Here is a 14,930-nt window from a genome sequence, read left to right on the forward strand (position 1 = left end):
GTCCATACACAAAACCAGATATACGTCAGAATGGGCTATGCAAATTATTGGAAGACGATAACCCTACAGTTTCTATGAACAAAACCGTCAGCTAGCTAGCAAGGTAATGTACCCATACCCAAACAGAACTTCAAATCACCAAAGTAAGCTCAATATGCATAGTATGGTATTTTAAATGGTGTAGTATAGGCCCCTGAAAATAGCAGCATGCGTAGTCTAAATCTCACATACCTATACCACTCGGCATGTTCCAGCTAGCGCCCCCTTCTCCAGCACTCAGTTTCCTGAATCTTTCAGGACCCCTCCCCCCCTTGCTACAATGTTTGCAAATATTTATCCAAATGGATTTTATCAATCAGGCCAGTACTCTGTTTTAATGTAAGTATGCTACCTAGACGATTTAACAGTTTCATCGCAGCCTCTGTGAGTAAGCTAGTTGGTTTAAGCAAATAGCGACTTGCAATATAGTTTAATCTGAAAGTGTAACAAAGCTACGTCGTATTTTTTACAGGCTGTAGCCTACTTATATCAAATGATTGGCCATTACGGTGGCCCGGTTCCCAAATTTGAGCGCATATGCTACTGCCCTTTGAATTTTCTTTAATCTCCGCCCTTTCCTTCCCTGAGTCCTCCAGTTAAAATGTATCAATTCTTTGGCATATCACGTGACCGCCATGGTGCTTCGCTTTAGGGAGGGAGTAACGCCAGCTGTATTCTGGACTCGCAGTCCAGTACTTGCATTCCTCCCTATGATTCCTCCCGTCATCAAAGGCTGAAAGAAAGGGGGAAATCATAAATAATAACAGGCAGACGGACTGAACGGATACGAATGTTGATTCGCGCATACTAGGCCAACAGGAGAAGCAGAAGCTCTGGAATACCATTTTCCCTAATGCTGGCTAAGGTCCTCGGATCCGACGAGACGTGACTGATTTTGCTTTTTGATTTCGCGTAAACAGATAAGGAAAGAGACTACGAACGAACGTCCTTTTTTCTTTTAAAAAGGAACACAAGATGGCTGATGACAGAAACCGATAACGAGGACCAAACTGCGCCGTCCCCTTTAAGACTTAAAAGGTTTATGAAGCCCACAATTTTATAAGTTTAATGTCATAGTCGGACAGGTTAAAGTTAGCCTTTAGTAGTCATGGTGAAATTATGCTGTAATACAGAGTATCTAAGTGCGCGAAGGATAAATGGATAGGTTAGATAAGGGGCTATATATTTTTTTTGTATATGCCCACGTTGAACTGAACATAAGCTATTATTATCTGAACATAAACTAAGGATAATGTTCTGCTCTGCGAGTGTTTCATGGCTAATCTGAATTAGCATCATAGGTTACATTGGCAGGCTGTAAGGTTAATGGCAGAGTTACCAAAAATTCAATGATGGCATACAGCCTACATAGCTATGCATAACTTGTGCGCTTACGAAGAAGGCTACGTTCCTTTATTTATTGTCATTAGGCATAATATGGGGCGTGTTATCATTATTTAACAATATACTTTAACCAATGGCTATTTTGTGTTTATATCACATGTAACAATAGACTGGTGACCAATAGTTATTTTAATCTATTATGTAGCATATGGCCTTGTTCAACTATTGTGTTTCTAGACTTGACATTTAAACCAGTTTAACAGTTTTGTTTTTATCGTGTGGTGTTGTTTTGATAGTCTTCGACAACTGTAGAGCAAAAGCTAGTCTTGGCTGCATGTAATATCACCCATAGCCTTGGCTTCAAAGAAAGAAACCCTGCTTCCTTTTCGATGAGTAGCCTGTTTGTCGAATGTGAAAAACATTTTATGACATTTCCGTCACCATGTATTTATGACGTTCTCGTCACAAGTCTATCCAGATTCGCCTACTTACGCACACATGGCATGCCTGTCAAAGTGATCTTGGTAAGCGTGCGCACGTATTTAGGATGTGCCATGTTTAAGCATAGGCCTATACAGTAAAACGTTGAGAGAGCTTGTGTTCGTTAAGTTATATGCGGTGATTGGTTGGTTACTTAGACCATGGTTTAGCGGAGAGGGTTCACACCTTGTCCTCTTATGTTGCCTACTATCATTTCAAGAGAGGCGAATAGGAGATGAGAAAGGAAGACACGTTGATCCGTATCCCTGTCATTATTTTTCACATTGGAATCACGACACCAAAGCGTTATCGAGATTTTTACGTTGTGCCTTGGTTTTGAAGAGTCAGCCTACTAATCGACTTTTACCAATAGCCGTTGGCGGTATTTGCTTTGCGTCATTTCTTTTGCCTTTCAGCCTTTTAATTAGCATTGGTCAAAACAGAGTATGTTGTATCTGGATTACCTAAACCCAGACCTTATCTAGCTCTGGTTTTGACTTGCAATTGTAACTTTTTGACTCATTGGTGCTGTTGTTTTGGCAAAGAACATTTTGGTCTACCAAACCGAGACGACAAAGGTGTCATAAAAAGTGACAGTTACTGGAATTCACTACAACTGCTAACGTTACATCAAATACCATGGTTTAATGTACGGACATGACTGACAACTGTCATCCTTCAGTCCACCCATCCACAATTGGTCTGGCATTTGGGAGCGTTTTCGGAGTCAGTAAGGAGTGCAATGCCATACTAAAACCCCAGAGACTTATTGAGTAATTTGAGATTAAAAGGGGAACGAAGCCAAATGATGACTATGGCGGAGAACTGGAAAAACTCCTTTGAGGAGGAGCTCATCTGCCCTATATGTTTGCACGTGTTCTCAGAGCCAATCCAACTACAATGCAAACACAACTTTTGTAGAGGATGCATCAATGAAGCTTGGTCCAAAGATACAAGCGTGGTGCGATGTCCGGAGTGCAACCATGCCTACAGCCAGAAGCCGAGCTTGGAGAAGAACCACAAACTGTCAAATATTGTTGAAAAATTCAATGCTATAAACGTGGAGAAAGCACCCACTGTTCTCCACTGCATCCTTTGTCGACGAGGACCTCCAATGCCAGCGCAAAAAGTTTGCCTCCGGTGTAACGCACCTTGCTGCCAGTCGCATGTACAGACACATCTGCAGCAGCCGTCGTCCAATCCCGGTCATCTACTGGTCGAGGTGGAGGATGTGAAGGCTTGGACTTGCCCCCAACACGACGAATACAGACTGTATCACTGCGAAACGGAGCAAGTGGCAGTCTGCCAGTACTGCTGTTTCTCCAGGTGTGCTGCCAATCATGGACACGCCATGTGTGATATTGACGTGAGACGACATGACATCAGGGTAAGTTAGCAACACATGTAGACAAACAATCAGATTTTAAAAGATGAATTTTAAAATTATTTCTTTATGCCCCATGTCCCATGGCATACATGTTTATGAAAGAGGTTGCTAAAAAGTTATGTTAGATAGCTGGATGGAAGAATCTAGGTTAAAACGAACATAATGGTACTTATTAAAGGCCACATTAATGCCTTTGGGGAGAGAATGTCATTTTTCAATGTCAGTGAGCTTTATACCCCCACCCTGACTAGGGTGTGAGGATGGCGAATGCCTTTAGGAGGGAGAGGATCTCAACCCTCCATGTGATCTCAAAAATTCTAGATGCCAAAGTCTAGTCCAGTGTTTGATTTAGCTTCAAATAATTTTCATACTGATATTCCTTGTCCTTCTGCCTTGATTTCTGTTTGTTTTCTTTCTTTCACTTTGTTTTCTTTCTTTCTGTGAGTTGGATATATTTTCTATCATCAACCATGCCAGCAATCCCCTCCCTTACTGTGAACTTGCATTGAAGTGATAAACAAATGGACTTGTGAACATACCAGAGTCCTCCACACAGCCTTATCTGTCCTACACAGGTGCATCCTAGCATGGTAGTTTGGCGAAGGAGGGGGCAGGGGATTTGCCGGGAAATGAAGTGAGGTGGCTCATTCTCTTTGTGGCACAGATGGAGGGGAGAGGAACCGTGCTGCCTCATGGGACCATAGGCATCTTTGTATTTCCCTTGGCTTGGGTGAAGTCTGCATTTAGTCAACATGTTCACAGATATACTCTCTGCCTCTATGATCCTATTTCTGCCTCCTTTCTCCCCCCTCTCTGTCTCCTGCTCTCTCTTTCAACCTCACTAAATCGAGTGATTCCAGATTCACAAGGCTCCAGAGAGGAAGGGAGGTGTGCGTGTGTGATTTTTGGGTTGACTGTCACTGTGTATTCCAAAACACTAGCACACTGTTCAGTTTTTTTTTTTTTTTTTTTTTTTTTTTTTTACTTTTCACGTTTTCTGTTTCATTATCCACCTTTTTCATACTCTATTCTTTGGAGGCAAATGGCATGAATTAGGCCTGTATATTGTGTGTACATAGCTGATACTTCATGACTATTAAGAAAGCTGACTTTATACACTGTGCAATGGTGAGTCCTTATGGCTGTGTCCATAATAACACTGCCACTGTTGTTGTAAAGCTGTAATGAATGTGAGAGGTGGGTGATGGATGGCGTGGTGGGCTAAGTGCATCTGCTCCTGGGCATGCTGGGGGAGTCTGAGGGCTGGCCCACAGCAGGCCACAGGCGACCCCCAGCACCCTGGGCTAGCACTGCCGTGGTGGAAGATGATAGTTAAGGATGACAGCGATTGTGACCACTCAGGCACCCCCAACCCCCATGCCCATGCCCAACCCCAGGCCCGGGGTGAGGAGCAAGGGCCAGGCACAGAGCCCCCGCCCCGCCCCTGCCAAGAGGTATTAGATTCCTGCCTGCAGGCCTCTGCCAGCAGCCGGAGTGCATCAGTCAGTACAATTAGGTCATAGCCTTAGATCCTGGTGCTTCAAAGACACCCCCTCCCTTCCTCTCTGTTTCTGTCTCTGTCCCTCTCTCTTTCTCTCTTTCTTTCTCCTTCAGTCTGTCCCTCTCTCTTTCTCTCTTTCTCTCTTTCTTCTTTCAGTCTGTTTTTCTCTCTCTTTTTCCTGCTATTTCTGCCTCATTTCTCTGCATCCCTCAATCCCCCTGTCTTTCTCTTGCACGCTGACTAATTTGGGTGAATCCAGATTCACGTGGCTCTTAGGAAGAGGGGAGGTTTGTGCATGCGTGTGTGCGTCTGCGTTCTGACATCATTGTGTTTCCCCACCTCTGAGTAATTGTGTAGTCAGTGGAGTCCAATGCTCATGCTGTTCCGGGAATAGGAATTTATCTTTGGCATTACTAAGCATTCCGGCCACCTGATTTAAGTGAATATGTGAGGGAGTCCTTTGTTCAGTCCAAGCTATGTGCAGTGCACATTTACAATGGTAATGCTAAAAAAATTAAAAGGTTTCTATTGATTTTGGACATGATATGATTTGATATGATACTTGCCAAGGGATCACGACACACACTCAACTGAATCAATATATATTCCTTCCCCCTAACCATTAAGGACATTATATTTGCCTAAAACTTGGGTTATGTTCCAATTCTATGGGCCAAACTTGTTTCCTCTGCATAGATAAAGATGCAGTTATTACAGAGACAGATATTGCTTTATGGACTTTGAGAACAGTAGAGAATACTGGGAATTCACGTATCCTTAAATGTTTTCTCCAAAGGGTTATACAGAAACAGCCACATAATCAATAATTAACTTGGGACACTCATGTAATGTCTACAGTCAATGCTATTTACTATAAGTGAATAGAGTATGCATACCATACACACCATTAATAATCAAGCATAAGATCAAAGAGCTGCATGGTACCATAACCTTTACAGAAGATGAAACTTGAACATCCATTGCGTGTTTGGTGGATAATATGGGCCATTGCTACACACAGTAATCACTGGCTTTGATTTGCCATACATGATATGATGTGCGGTTGCCCAATACCAATAGTCTTTTTCCTCCCTTGTGTTGGTGTTGGCCATGTTGGCACATGTCAAAAGTATGTTTGGTTATTTGCCATTTCATTAAGTTATGCCGTGTCTAGGAGTAGGTGTGGAACAAACTGTCAAAGTCAAAATTGAACTGTCTCTGCCAGACTAGGTTAGGGTTTATAGAAGCTGAAGGTTCTTTAGATTCTTGTTTAAAATGATACAACAATTCAAGGCTGTTTATGCATTAATTGTTTTGCCATTCTGAGGGACTACTCAGTTGTACTGTGTACAGCTTAAACATTTAAAATACCACAATATTAATACTGATGTAATACCCTGAGAGCTGGAGTTGTGTGATTGGCACAGCCTGTGATAATGAGGGATGCAGTGGATAGATTATATGCCACTAGTTCAGCTTCACCTCCACTTGCTGACCGCACTCAGCTGGTCCTGTGGTCCATGCCAGGCCAGGGAGAGATTGAACAGGAAGTGGGGATTGGCTTATGCAACCTAATGCTCTAATGCTCTAGAGCGTTTCACCGTCGACTTTTGGAGCAGGATCGTTGGCTTGTGTGTGGATCTGCAGTGTGTCTTTTGAAATATTTGGTTCTAGGAGAGAGTTCCATGTTTGTTCACCTCTCATGTAGTAGTAGTACTGTACTTTACCTTTCATGCCATCTCTCTCTCTTTCTCTCCCTCCCTCTCTCTCTCTCTCACTCTTTCTCTCCCTCCCTCCCTCTCTCTCTCTCTCTCTCACCCTCTTTTTCTCTGCTCCCTTTCCCTTCCACCCATGGCTCATACACATTACCCTAACCGGGTTGTTCGATACTCATGTATCCTAACAGCCTGTTTCTGGGGCAGAGCATGGGAATACAAACATCATGAGGTGCACACATCACATCTGGACCTCTGAGCTAATGGCCCCGAGCCAGCCCATGAGCTATGGAGTGGGAGACAGACAGACAGACACCCAGGCAGACTCGTGCTCCCACTGCTCAGCTGACCAGGCCGCTCCTCTAATGGGCATGTTCATCAAGTTCAGCTCTCGGCAGCCCCATCGATTTGCAGAGCATCTCTCCTGAACGAACAAGCCAGCATCCTACTCCCCAATCACAGCAATGGATGAAACCCATTTAAGAGTCTTGTCAACAGCATCTCTTTCACTCTCTCTCTGTGTGTGTGTGTGTGTGTGTGTGTGTGTGTGTGTGTGTGTGTGTGTGTGTGTGTGTATTCCCAAAGTGTCTTGGACATGAACATAGTAATTAGCTGGGTTTATGCTTGACTGAAAAGGACCAGCATAGCTCTAGAAATGCAGTTAAACCAGTTTAGCTGAGAGTGCCTGGCGGTGTTGATGTGCATCAGCTCATTGTCAGCTCACTTCTGATTAGGGGTAGGACTGCACCTTAGCCACACCACAGAACCCACCCCAGACACACACACACACGCATAAATGCACACAAACATGCACAAACACACACGCACACACACACGCGTATAAATGCACACAAACACACACGCACACACAACACAGACGCGCACACACACACACACGCACACACACACACACGCATAGATGCACACAAACATGCAGACACATTCCAGCTCTCTGGTACCTGTGTTCCCTGCCCCCCTTCCTCTCTTGCACCACTGTGCTTACCCCCTTTTCTCCTACTCTTTTTTTCAGGCCATCCATCTTTCTCAGTCCTCTCTCATTGCCTCTGCTGCAAAAATGCACAAATGCAAAAAAGAGCTTTGTTACCATGGCAGCCTCCCCCTCCCTTTCTATAACCCCCACCCCCACCACCACCAGCTACTAACCCCCTTGCCTATTGTGGCTGGCTTTCACGTGAAACATTTTCTGAAATTAAAAGTCATTTTCATTTGGTTTGTGCTCTCCTTGTCAAGCTTCTGTCAGGCCTGCTGAGCTGTTTGCAGACTGAGTTTGGTCTTTGTTCTGTCTGAGAGGCACAGGGAAAATCCTCTCAGTCACCAGGCTTTGGCTGGGCTCACAGCAATGTGCGTGTGTGCTTGTGTGTGTGTGTGTGTGTGTATGTGTGTGTGTGTGTGTGTGTGTGTGCGAGCGTGAGCGCGAGAGAGAGCTGTGGGGCACAGAAGGGGGAGGGAACACACAAAATTGCCTACCCCCTCCCCATTTCAGTGTGGAGTAACTAAACACAATGTGTGGGTATTTTCTCCCAAGTCTCTTTAGAGCGGCAGACAGCATCTGAAAAGCCATAGCAGTACATCATGAGATATGAATAGAGCCAGAGCTTTTAGCCAATTTCCAAGATGCAGCACAGGACAAAATGGACAAAAAAGACTTCTAGTTGCTCAATAAAATAGCACGTAATTGCCCAGGGCATGTTTGCAGTGCTTGTGTTGGTGATAGTGTGTAGGATTTGTCATAACAATTTAGTTTTCTGTGTTTGTCTCTTTCTCTTCTTTAGCAAATGTTGATGAAACAGCAGGAGCGTCTGGATGATCGCTCTCAGGACATCGAAGAACAGCTCTACAAACTGGAAACAGACAAGTGTCTGGTAGAGGTAAGAAATAACACTGCTTTGACTTGATCATTTTGAGGAGACAAAATGACCTCTTATTACTTAAAAGGGGTTGTGTGTGCAGTTATCTCAATTAATGATTGAAGGACTTTGAATGGCAGAAGGTCATTGCTTGAGATGTTGGGAGAGTTTATTGCCTAGCAACCTTAAAGGGATAGTAATGATTTTTGAGATTCAGGAAAATGTCTGAAGAATCGCTGAATTTCCATTCCATTAATTCTCTGTCATAATAAGACACAGGAATAGTAATAAGAGTAAAAGTACAAAAACCTTCATCTATAATAAGTTAGTCATTTTGCACTGCTTTGACATGGTATGACTGTCTGAAATGGAGTTTTAGAAATAGTCTTAGTGCCCCACACAAGCTCTGTCCAAATGGTGTTTTAGTATAATATTTTTTGTATAAAGAAGCCTTTGTTAGTGTGAAGAGTTCAGAAAAGAATGTGTTTGTCAGAGCTGAAAGCCTATTTGTCAAAGTTTATTGACAAGTACATTCCAAAATGGATCAACATGGAACTATTATTCATTGAATATAATGAAGTCTAAGTACAGGAAGTAGAGATGGATGGATTTACCTGACAGGTGCTCTGACCTTTGTTCCCTTCCCTGAACAGAGCAAGGTGGAGCGTCTGAAGCAGGAGGTTCAGCTACAGTATCAGAAGATGCAGCAGCTCCTGGAGGACGACCTGGCCAAGACGGTGGCGGCGTTGGACAAGGCCCACGCCCGCTTCTGCCAGGAGAACTCTGCCCAGTGCCTGCAGCTCCGCCAGCGGCAGCAGGACGCCCACAAGCTGCTCCAAAACGCCCAGGCACTCTTCGACAAAGCCGAAGACATCAATTTCATGAAGGTGAGACCCGTTTACATTTGACTTCTCTCAAAGTTTTTGTTACCATTGACCACGTTAATGAACTGAGATGCTTGATACATTTTTCTGCAGTCTTTGGTCATCTTGCTAGGAAAATCCATCTGGTGTACTATTTGTGATGTAACAGAAATAAAACACAAGCACACTGTAACCCAAAATACAGCTGTCTCACATTTCCAACATATAGGATGGTTGAGGTGTACTTTTTGTGAAAGATCACATCCGTCACTTAAATTATGGTTACAACTTAATCCGGTTATAAATTGTGTAGAAATGAAGAACTCCACTAGAAAGGCTTCACTTCCTGTTTTTCTCCTTTGGCATGTCGGAATTTGCCTTGTTGGACCGTCAACATGAGGCAGTGCTCTGCCTAATGTTCTTACCCTGATGTGGATACGCTAACTCCCATTTGACCGCCTCTCAACTCTCTCTGACCTCTGAACTAGTCCGCCCGCACAGAAGCATGCACACACACACACACACACACACACACGCGCACAGAGACACACACATTTAGAATCTCTTTCCCAGTCTTCAAAGAACAATCATGTCCTTATTCTCCTTCTGACAGAGTAGTAGCTCCTCATCATGTTCACATTAGACCCATGTTGAATTGCATGATGGGATTTCAGTCTGAGGTGTTGATGGGAAAAATGATTTACATTTCAGTAATAATTTAGTTTTATAGTACATTTAGTGGTAAATGTAGTCCCTTTTGGTGCTTTTTATAACGTGGCCTACTTTAACTGAGTTTGGTAATGAGGCCTAATTGGTAGGAGGATGGAAGAACTCTTTTGGTTTTAAAGACAGAGGTACAATGGCAGAGCCCTCTCCGGTCCTTACCTTAGAATGAACTAGAACATTTTCACCCAAAGCCAACCTGGCGGCAGCTCAGGATTAGTCAAAAGGCGTGATGTCAAAAGTCAGTAGAGGTAACACGGTTCGCACAGGAGCAGGGAAGCAGAGAAGAGAGAATGCTCTGCCGAAGGAATAGCAGCCCTGTCTGGAGGTCCTCCAGGAGGAGGTCTTGGGCAAGGCCGGCGGAGGTAAATCAGAGCTCCCCAGACGCCAGCACTCCACGTCAGGTGAAAACAGACCTAATGAGGAGGCGGGGCTTCCTTTGTTCTCAGACATCTCGCGTCCCCGGCTCACGGAGATAGAGATTATTCATGCTCTGCATCGGCCCGACAGCTGGGCTGCTGGGTAATTATGCTCATGTCGGCTACAGTTTAAACAAGGCAATACATCAAATGTGTGCCAGCCAACCAGCCAGCTCAGGCATCGCTATTGTCATTGAAGAGGGATCAGTGGCGTGTTGTCTGAGGACACGTTTGCTTATCCCCGTGACACTTGCTGTTTGAAGCGTCTTGTGTCTCGTGTTTGTCGATCGTGTTTTGCTGGAAACACAAGCATCTCATTTATGCCAGAGCAGGACACTGAAAGGTTCCCAAAATATGCTTTTTGCTAAAGGGGAATCACAGCACATGTTGTCTTACTGATCTGAGGACAGATCCTGCACTGGAATAGAAAAACTAAAATCTGATTCATTAAATAAGTGTCCTTGTTTTTCATGTTTTTCAGACTACAAAATCAGTGAAGATTCTAATGGACAGGTAAGATGATATGTGGCTTCATTGTGGTATGGCTGTAAAATGATATATACTGTATATATATATATATAACTATAGTATAATTTTGTATTAGGATAATAGTTTGAAGTGGTGATTCCCTTCAGAATGCATGTATGTTTCAAACTATCAGGGGTAGTTGGTTGAGATAGCTCTTGGTCTTTGGTGACCCTGTTGCTGTTTGTGTCTGCCAGGTCGCAGTCATGCGTGGGCACCGCCCTACCTCCCCACAAAGTGGGCAGCCTCAGCTCCAAGCTCTTTCTGACCGAGATCTCCAAGAAGGAGAAGAACCTTCGGAAAATGCTAGAAGGTATGCCAAAAAAACAAGCTCAAACATCTGATTTTCTGCGCGGAAGAGGGAGAAGCACCAGCTGTTTAGATGTTGAGTGCAATCATGGGAAGCACTTGGAGCTTTGCTTGGGGGCTTTCTGGAACAATTGATCAGTGTGACCTTGACATCTGGTCAGAACCTGCACATCCTCTTTGCCTTGAGAGTTTCCCTCCCCCATCAAATTCCATCTTTTGTAATTCCAGGCAGAAAATCTCAGTGGGGGATCTTTTATGTGTGTATAGAAATTCTAAATATTTACTGCTATACAAATATGTGTATTATATTCATGGTGTGTCTTTTGCACAGTGACATTGGCAATGTCCTGCCTTTGATTGAAGATTAAACATTTAATCAGAGTAGTCTAAACATCAAACTCATGCAGATATATTCATATTTTGCCCTCTTTAGTATGTAAATTCTCTTCTCATTCTGTTTTCATAACCATGTCTTTCTGCTCCCTCTGTATCTTTTCTTTTTTATTATCTTTTTTCAAAAATCCCTTTTCTCCCTTCTCTTTTATTGTCTCTCTCTCCCCCTCCTCTCTTTCACTCCTTGTTTTGTCTCTCACTTTGTTTTCTCTTTCTTTCTCCCCTCTCTCTCTCTCTCTCTTCCTCCCTCAGTCCCCTTCTCTGCTCCTGCTGGTTTCCTGCAGTCGGTGCCAGCGTACGTCTGTGGTGTGAGCAGCTCTGGAGTTGAGAAGCGCAGGCACTCCTCCGCCTTCCCAGAGGGCAGTGGGAGTGGCCGGGACCCATCTTCCTCCTCCTCGTCCTCATCTTCCAGCTCTGCTGCCAAACAGTCCTTCATGGGGCCCCCTCTTCCAGAGCCCCACTCCTCTCAGCCCGGGGCTGGGGCCTGTGGGTCTGCCCAGCAGCAGGGTGGCAGGGGCTCGGTCGGGGGCGCCAGTGGCGGAGGCTCGCAGCCCCTTCACCACCCCGGCTCGGTCTTCCCCTCCTCGCACTACCCCAGCGGTGGCAGCGGTGGGGGCGCCAGCTCCCAGCAGGCCGTGCTGCCCCAGTACGGTGGCCGTAAGATCCTCATGTGCACGGTGGACAACTGCTACTGCTCAGGCGTTCCCTCTGTGTCTGGCCACCGCTCCCACCCGCCTTACCCACGCTCTGGAAGCTTCCCCTGGGCCGTGAGCCCGCGTGACTACCCCCCGGCCCTGCCCCCCACCCCCTCCATGCCCGTGCGGGATTGGATCGAAGCTTCCCAGACGCACCGCCACCCTGACTTCTACAGCCTCTACGGACAGGCCTCTACCAAGCACTACGTCACCAGCTAACCCACGCTAACAGACCTTAGCCACGGATCCTCTTAAATACGTCTCTGTGGTCAACCCAGCTCAGCTTCAGCTCCTGAACATCTTCAGTGTCACCTATTTTTCAAGCTAAAAATCAATCTCACTAAAACACTCATGCTATTTGAACTGAAATAAATACTAACTGCACACTGTCTGCGTCCAGGTCTGCTTGATACTGTGGCTTACGGGAACTAGGGGGTTTTGCTTCATTTCGTTCCTCTTTTAACGAGCATCATGTTGAAATCTGAGATGTGTATTTCACACCTATAGTGCATGTGAAAGCACTGTAATCAACGATGCATCTTGTATCTATGTTCCAAGAAGGTTTTTATTTCAGGTGTTCTATTTATTACTGCGGAAGCTGGAAGACATGCAATAACTAAAATACAGGTTTTGTTTCGTGTAAGACCACTGATAGGGCAACTCCATGCATGAGCCTGATTTAATAGTGTGCTTTTAAAACGATTATTTTATACAACTTCTGTTCCATTTGTTCCAGTTAAGTATACTCCTGTGACTCAAGGTAAATGCCACAGCTGCTTTTGTCAGGTTAGAGGCGCTTCCTGCGCAGGTGAATGCACCCAACCCATTTCTCTGCAGTTCTTGGAGAGACTTCATGAGATTTCAGTCGTTTTATATCTCCTCAGCTGTTATAGAGAAGTCCCTGGCAGCCTGCAGAGGCTCACACACACACGCCCATCTCTTCCTATGCAGGACCATGGCTAAAGAAGCCCCGCGGTGTCAGCACTTTCACACAGAAACATGGTGGAGACGCGGTTTCTTTGATTTCTACATTATGAAATCTATCTTTCCCTCCAGTATTTTATTAACTTTATTAATTTATATTTTGATGAAGATCTTCACATTTTCTTGTGCTGCCTGAGGAGGTCTTCTCCTCCACTCTTGGCTGGAGGCTGCAGGGTTTGCAAATTCCTGGCCTTTACTGGCTCCCCACAAAGCCCCACCCAGCAAAATTAAAAAAAAAGCAAGAGAGAGGAAAAACCATCTGATGCCAGACAAGTAACCTCATCTCTCTCTTTAGCTCCACTAGACCATAGGGAGAAGTGCTTCCTTTCCGAGCATTCCAACCACCGCAGACTGGACAAGAGGCTCCAGATGAATACCCCACATACCCAATGGATACCCAACATACCTCATGGATACCCCACATACCCCATGGATACTCACACCAACTCAGCACTCCAGAGATCTGGCCAGATCTGAGTCTGAGTTGAGTCTAGATGGTCTCATGGTCCCCACAGCTGATGCTCGGCGCCTGTGCAGGGCTGAGGATGTTGTCGTGACTTCCCGTTGCAAACTTCCTGTTGGAAGAGGGGAAGTCTTTGTGGCAGTTTCACAAGTGAGCCTCACCAAGGAAAATAACCCACCTCTCTGAGGGGCTAGATGAATCAGCGGACATTTTCATGGACTTTTATATCTGAAGAAAAAGCACTGGGCAGCAGTCTTTGAATTGTATGGGGAAAACACTGACAGAAAAAAAAAAGAAACGAATGGAATGACCTTTTTGTAAATATTTTGTGAGACAGAAAATAAAGAAATGTCTTTTGGAGAGGGTGGGGAAGAAAAGAAAGTTCCAAATAAATTGTGATTTCAAATCACCTTTCTCAAAACGCTGGGCCTTGTATTTATTTGTCACTTGACCATGAACAACTGAAAAACAATATAATACTCAGCTGAGCCCAAAGTGAAAAGCTGTGTTTGGATAAATCTCTGGGTGTTTGTGCAGACCTCTGGACAGAATTAGTACCAGTCGTTGGGTTGTGGTGCCAGAAATTCTGAGGATTTTCACAAGAAGGTTCAGCATGAGGGACGGAGAAGAGAAAAAACCATGGCAACATTTAAAAAGTAAAATGATCAGTCTCAGTCCATCAACATTTAAAAAGTCAAATGATCTGTCTCAGTCTATCAACATTTAAAAAGTCAAACGATCTGTCTCAGTCTATCAACATTTAAAAAGTCAAATGATCCGTCTCAGTCTATCAATTCCTAGACACAGAATTTAGGTCAAGGGCTGTTCTCCCTCAGTCACAGTCTTTGAGTGCTTTTTCATTGGGATCCATTCGCTCTGGATATGTCTGCACTAATCGAACAGAGACAGAGTGTGTGTGTGTGTGTGTCCAGAGTGTGTTTGTGTGTTTAGAGTGTGTGTGTGTGTGTCCAGAGTGCTGCTGTGACTGAAGGAACTGAGGCAGTCTAATGACTGAGAAACCATAGACTTGCTGTCTCATGTTAACCATTCATTTTGTCTATAGATAATATTCAATTTCACTGTGTGCTTGTGTGTTTCTGTGCTTGTTTAAGCGAGGGAGCAAGAGAGAGAGAGAGAAAGAAAGACTGCTTCACATGATGCGTGAGAAACTCTGGCAAGCTTGGCTCCTGTTCTAAGTCTTGGGTTTCTGTTTGAGAGAGAC

At 44.6% G+C, this 14,930-nt stretch overlaps 1 protein-coding gene across 1 annotated transcript; it reads left to right on the forward strand.

Moving 5' to 3' along the window:
- The first annotated feature begins 718 nt into the window (after positions 1–718).
- trim8b (tripartite motif containing 8b) lies at positions 719–14,047 on the forward strand. The gene is made up of 6 exons (XM_080834387.1): positions 719–3,250; positions 8,260–8,355; positions 8,988–9,221; positions 10,821–10,852; positions 11,062–11,177; positions 11,819–14,047. Exons 1-6 carry the CDS (start codon positions 2,669–2,671, stop codon positions 12,478–12,480), a joined length of 1,722 nt encoding a protein of 573 aa, XP_080690513.1. The 5' UTR covers positions 719–2,668; the 3' UTR covers positions 12,481–14,047.
- The last annotated feature ends 883 nt before the right edge of the window (positions 14,048–14,930 follow it).

Source organism: Sprattus sprattus (genome assembly GCF_963457725.1).
Source record: "Sprattus sprattus genome assembly, chromosome: 3".
NCBI lineage: Eukaryota > Metazoa > Chordata > Actinopteri > Clupeiformes > Clupeidae > Sprattus > Sprattus sprattus.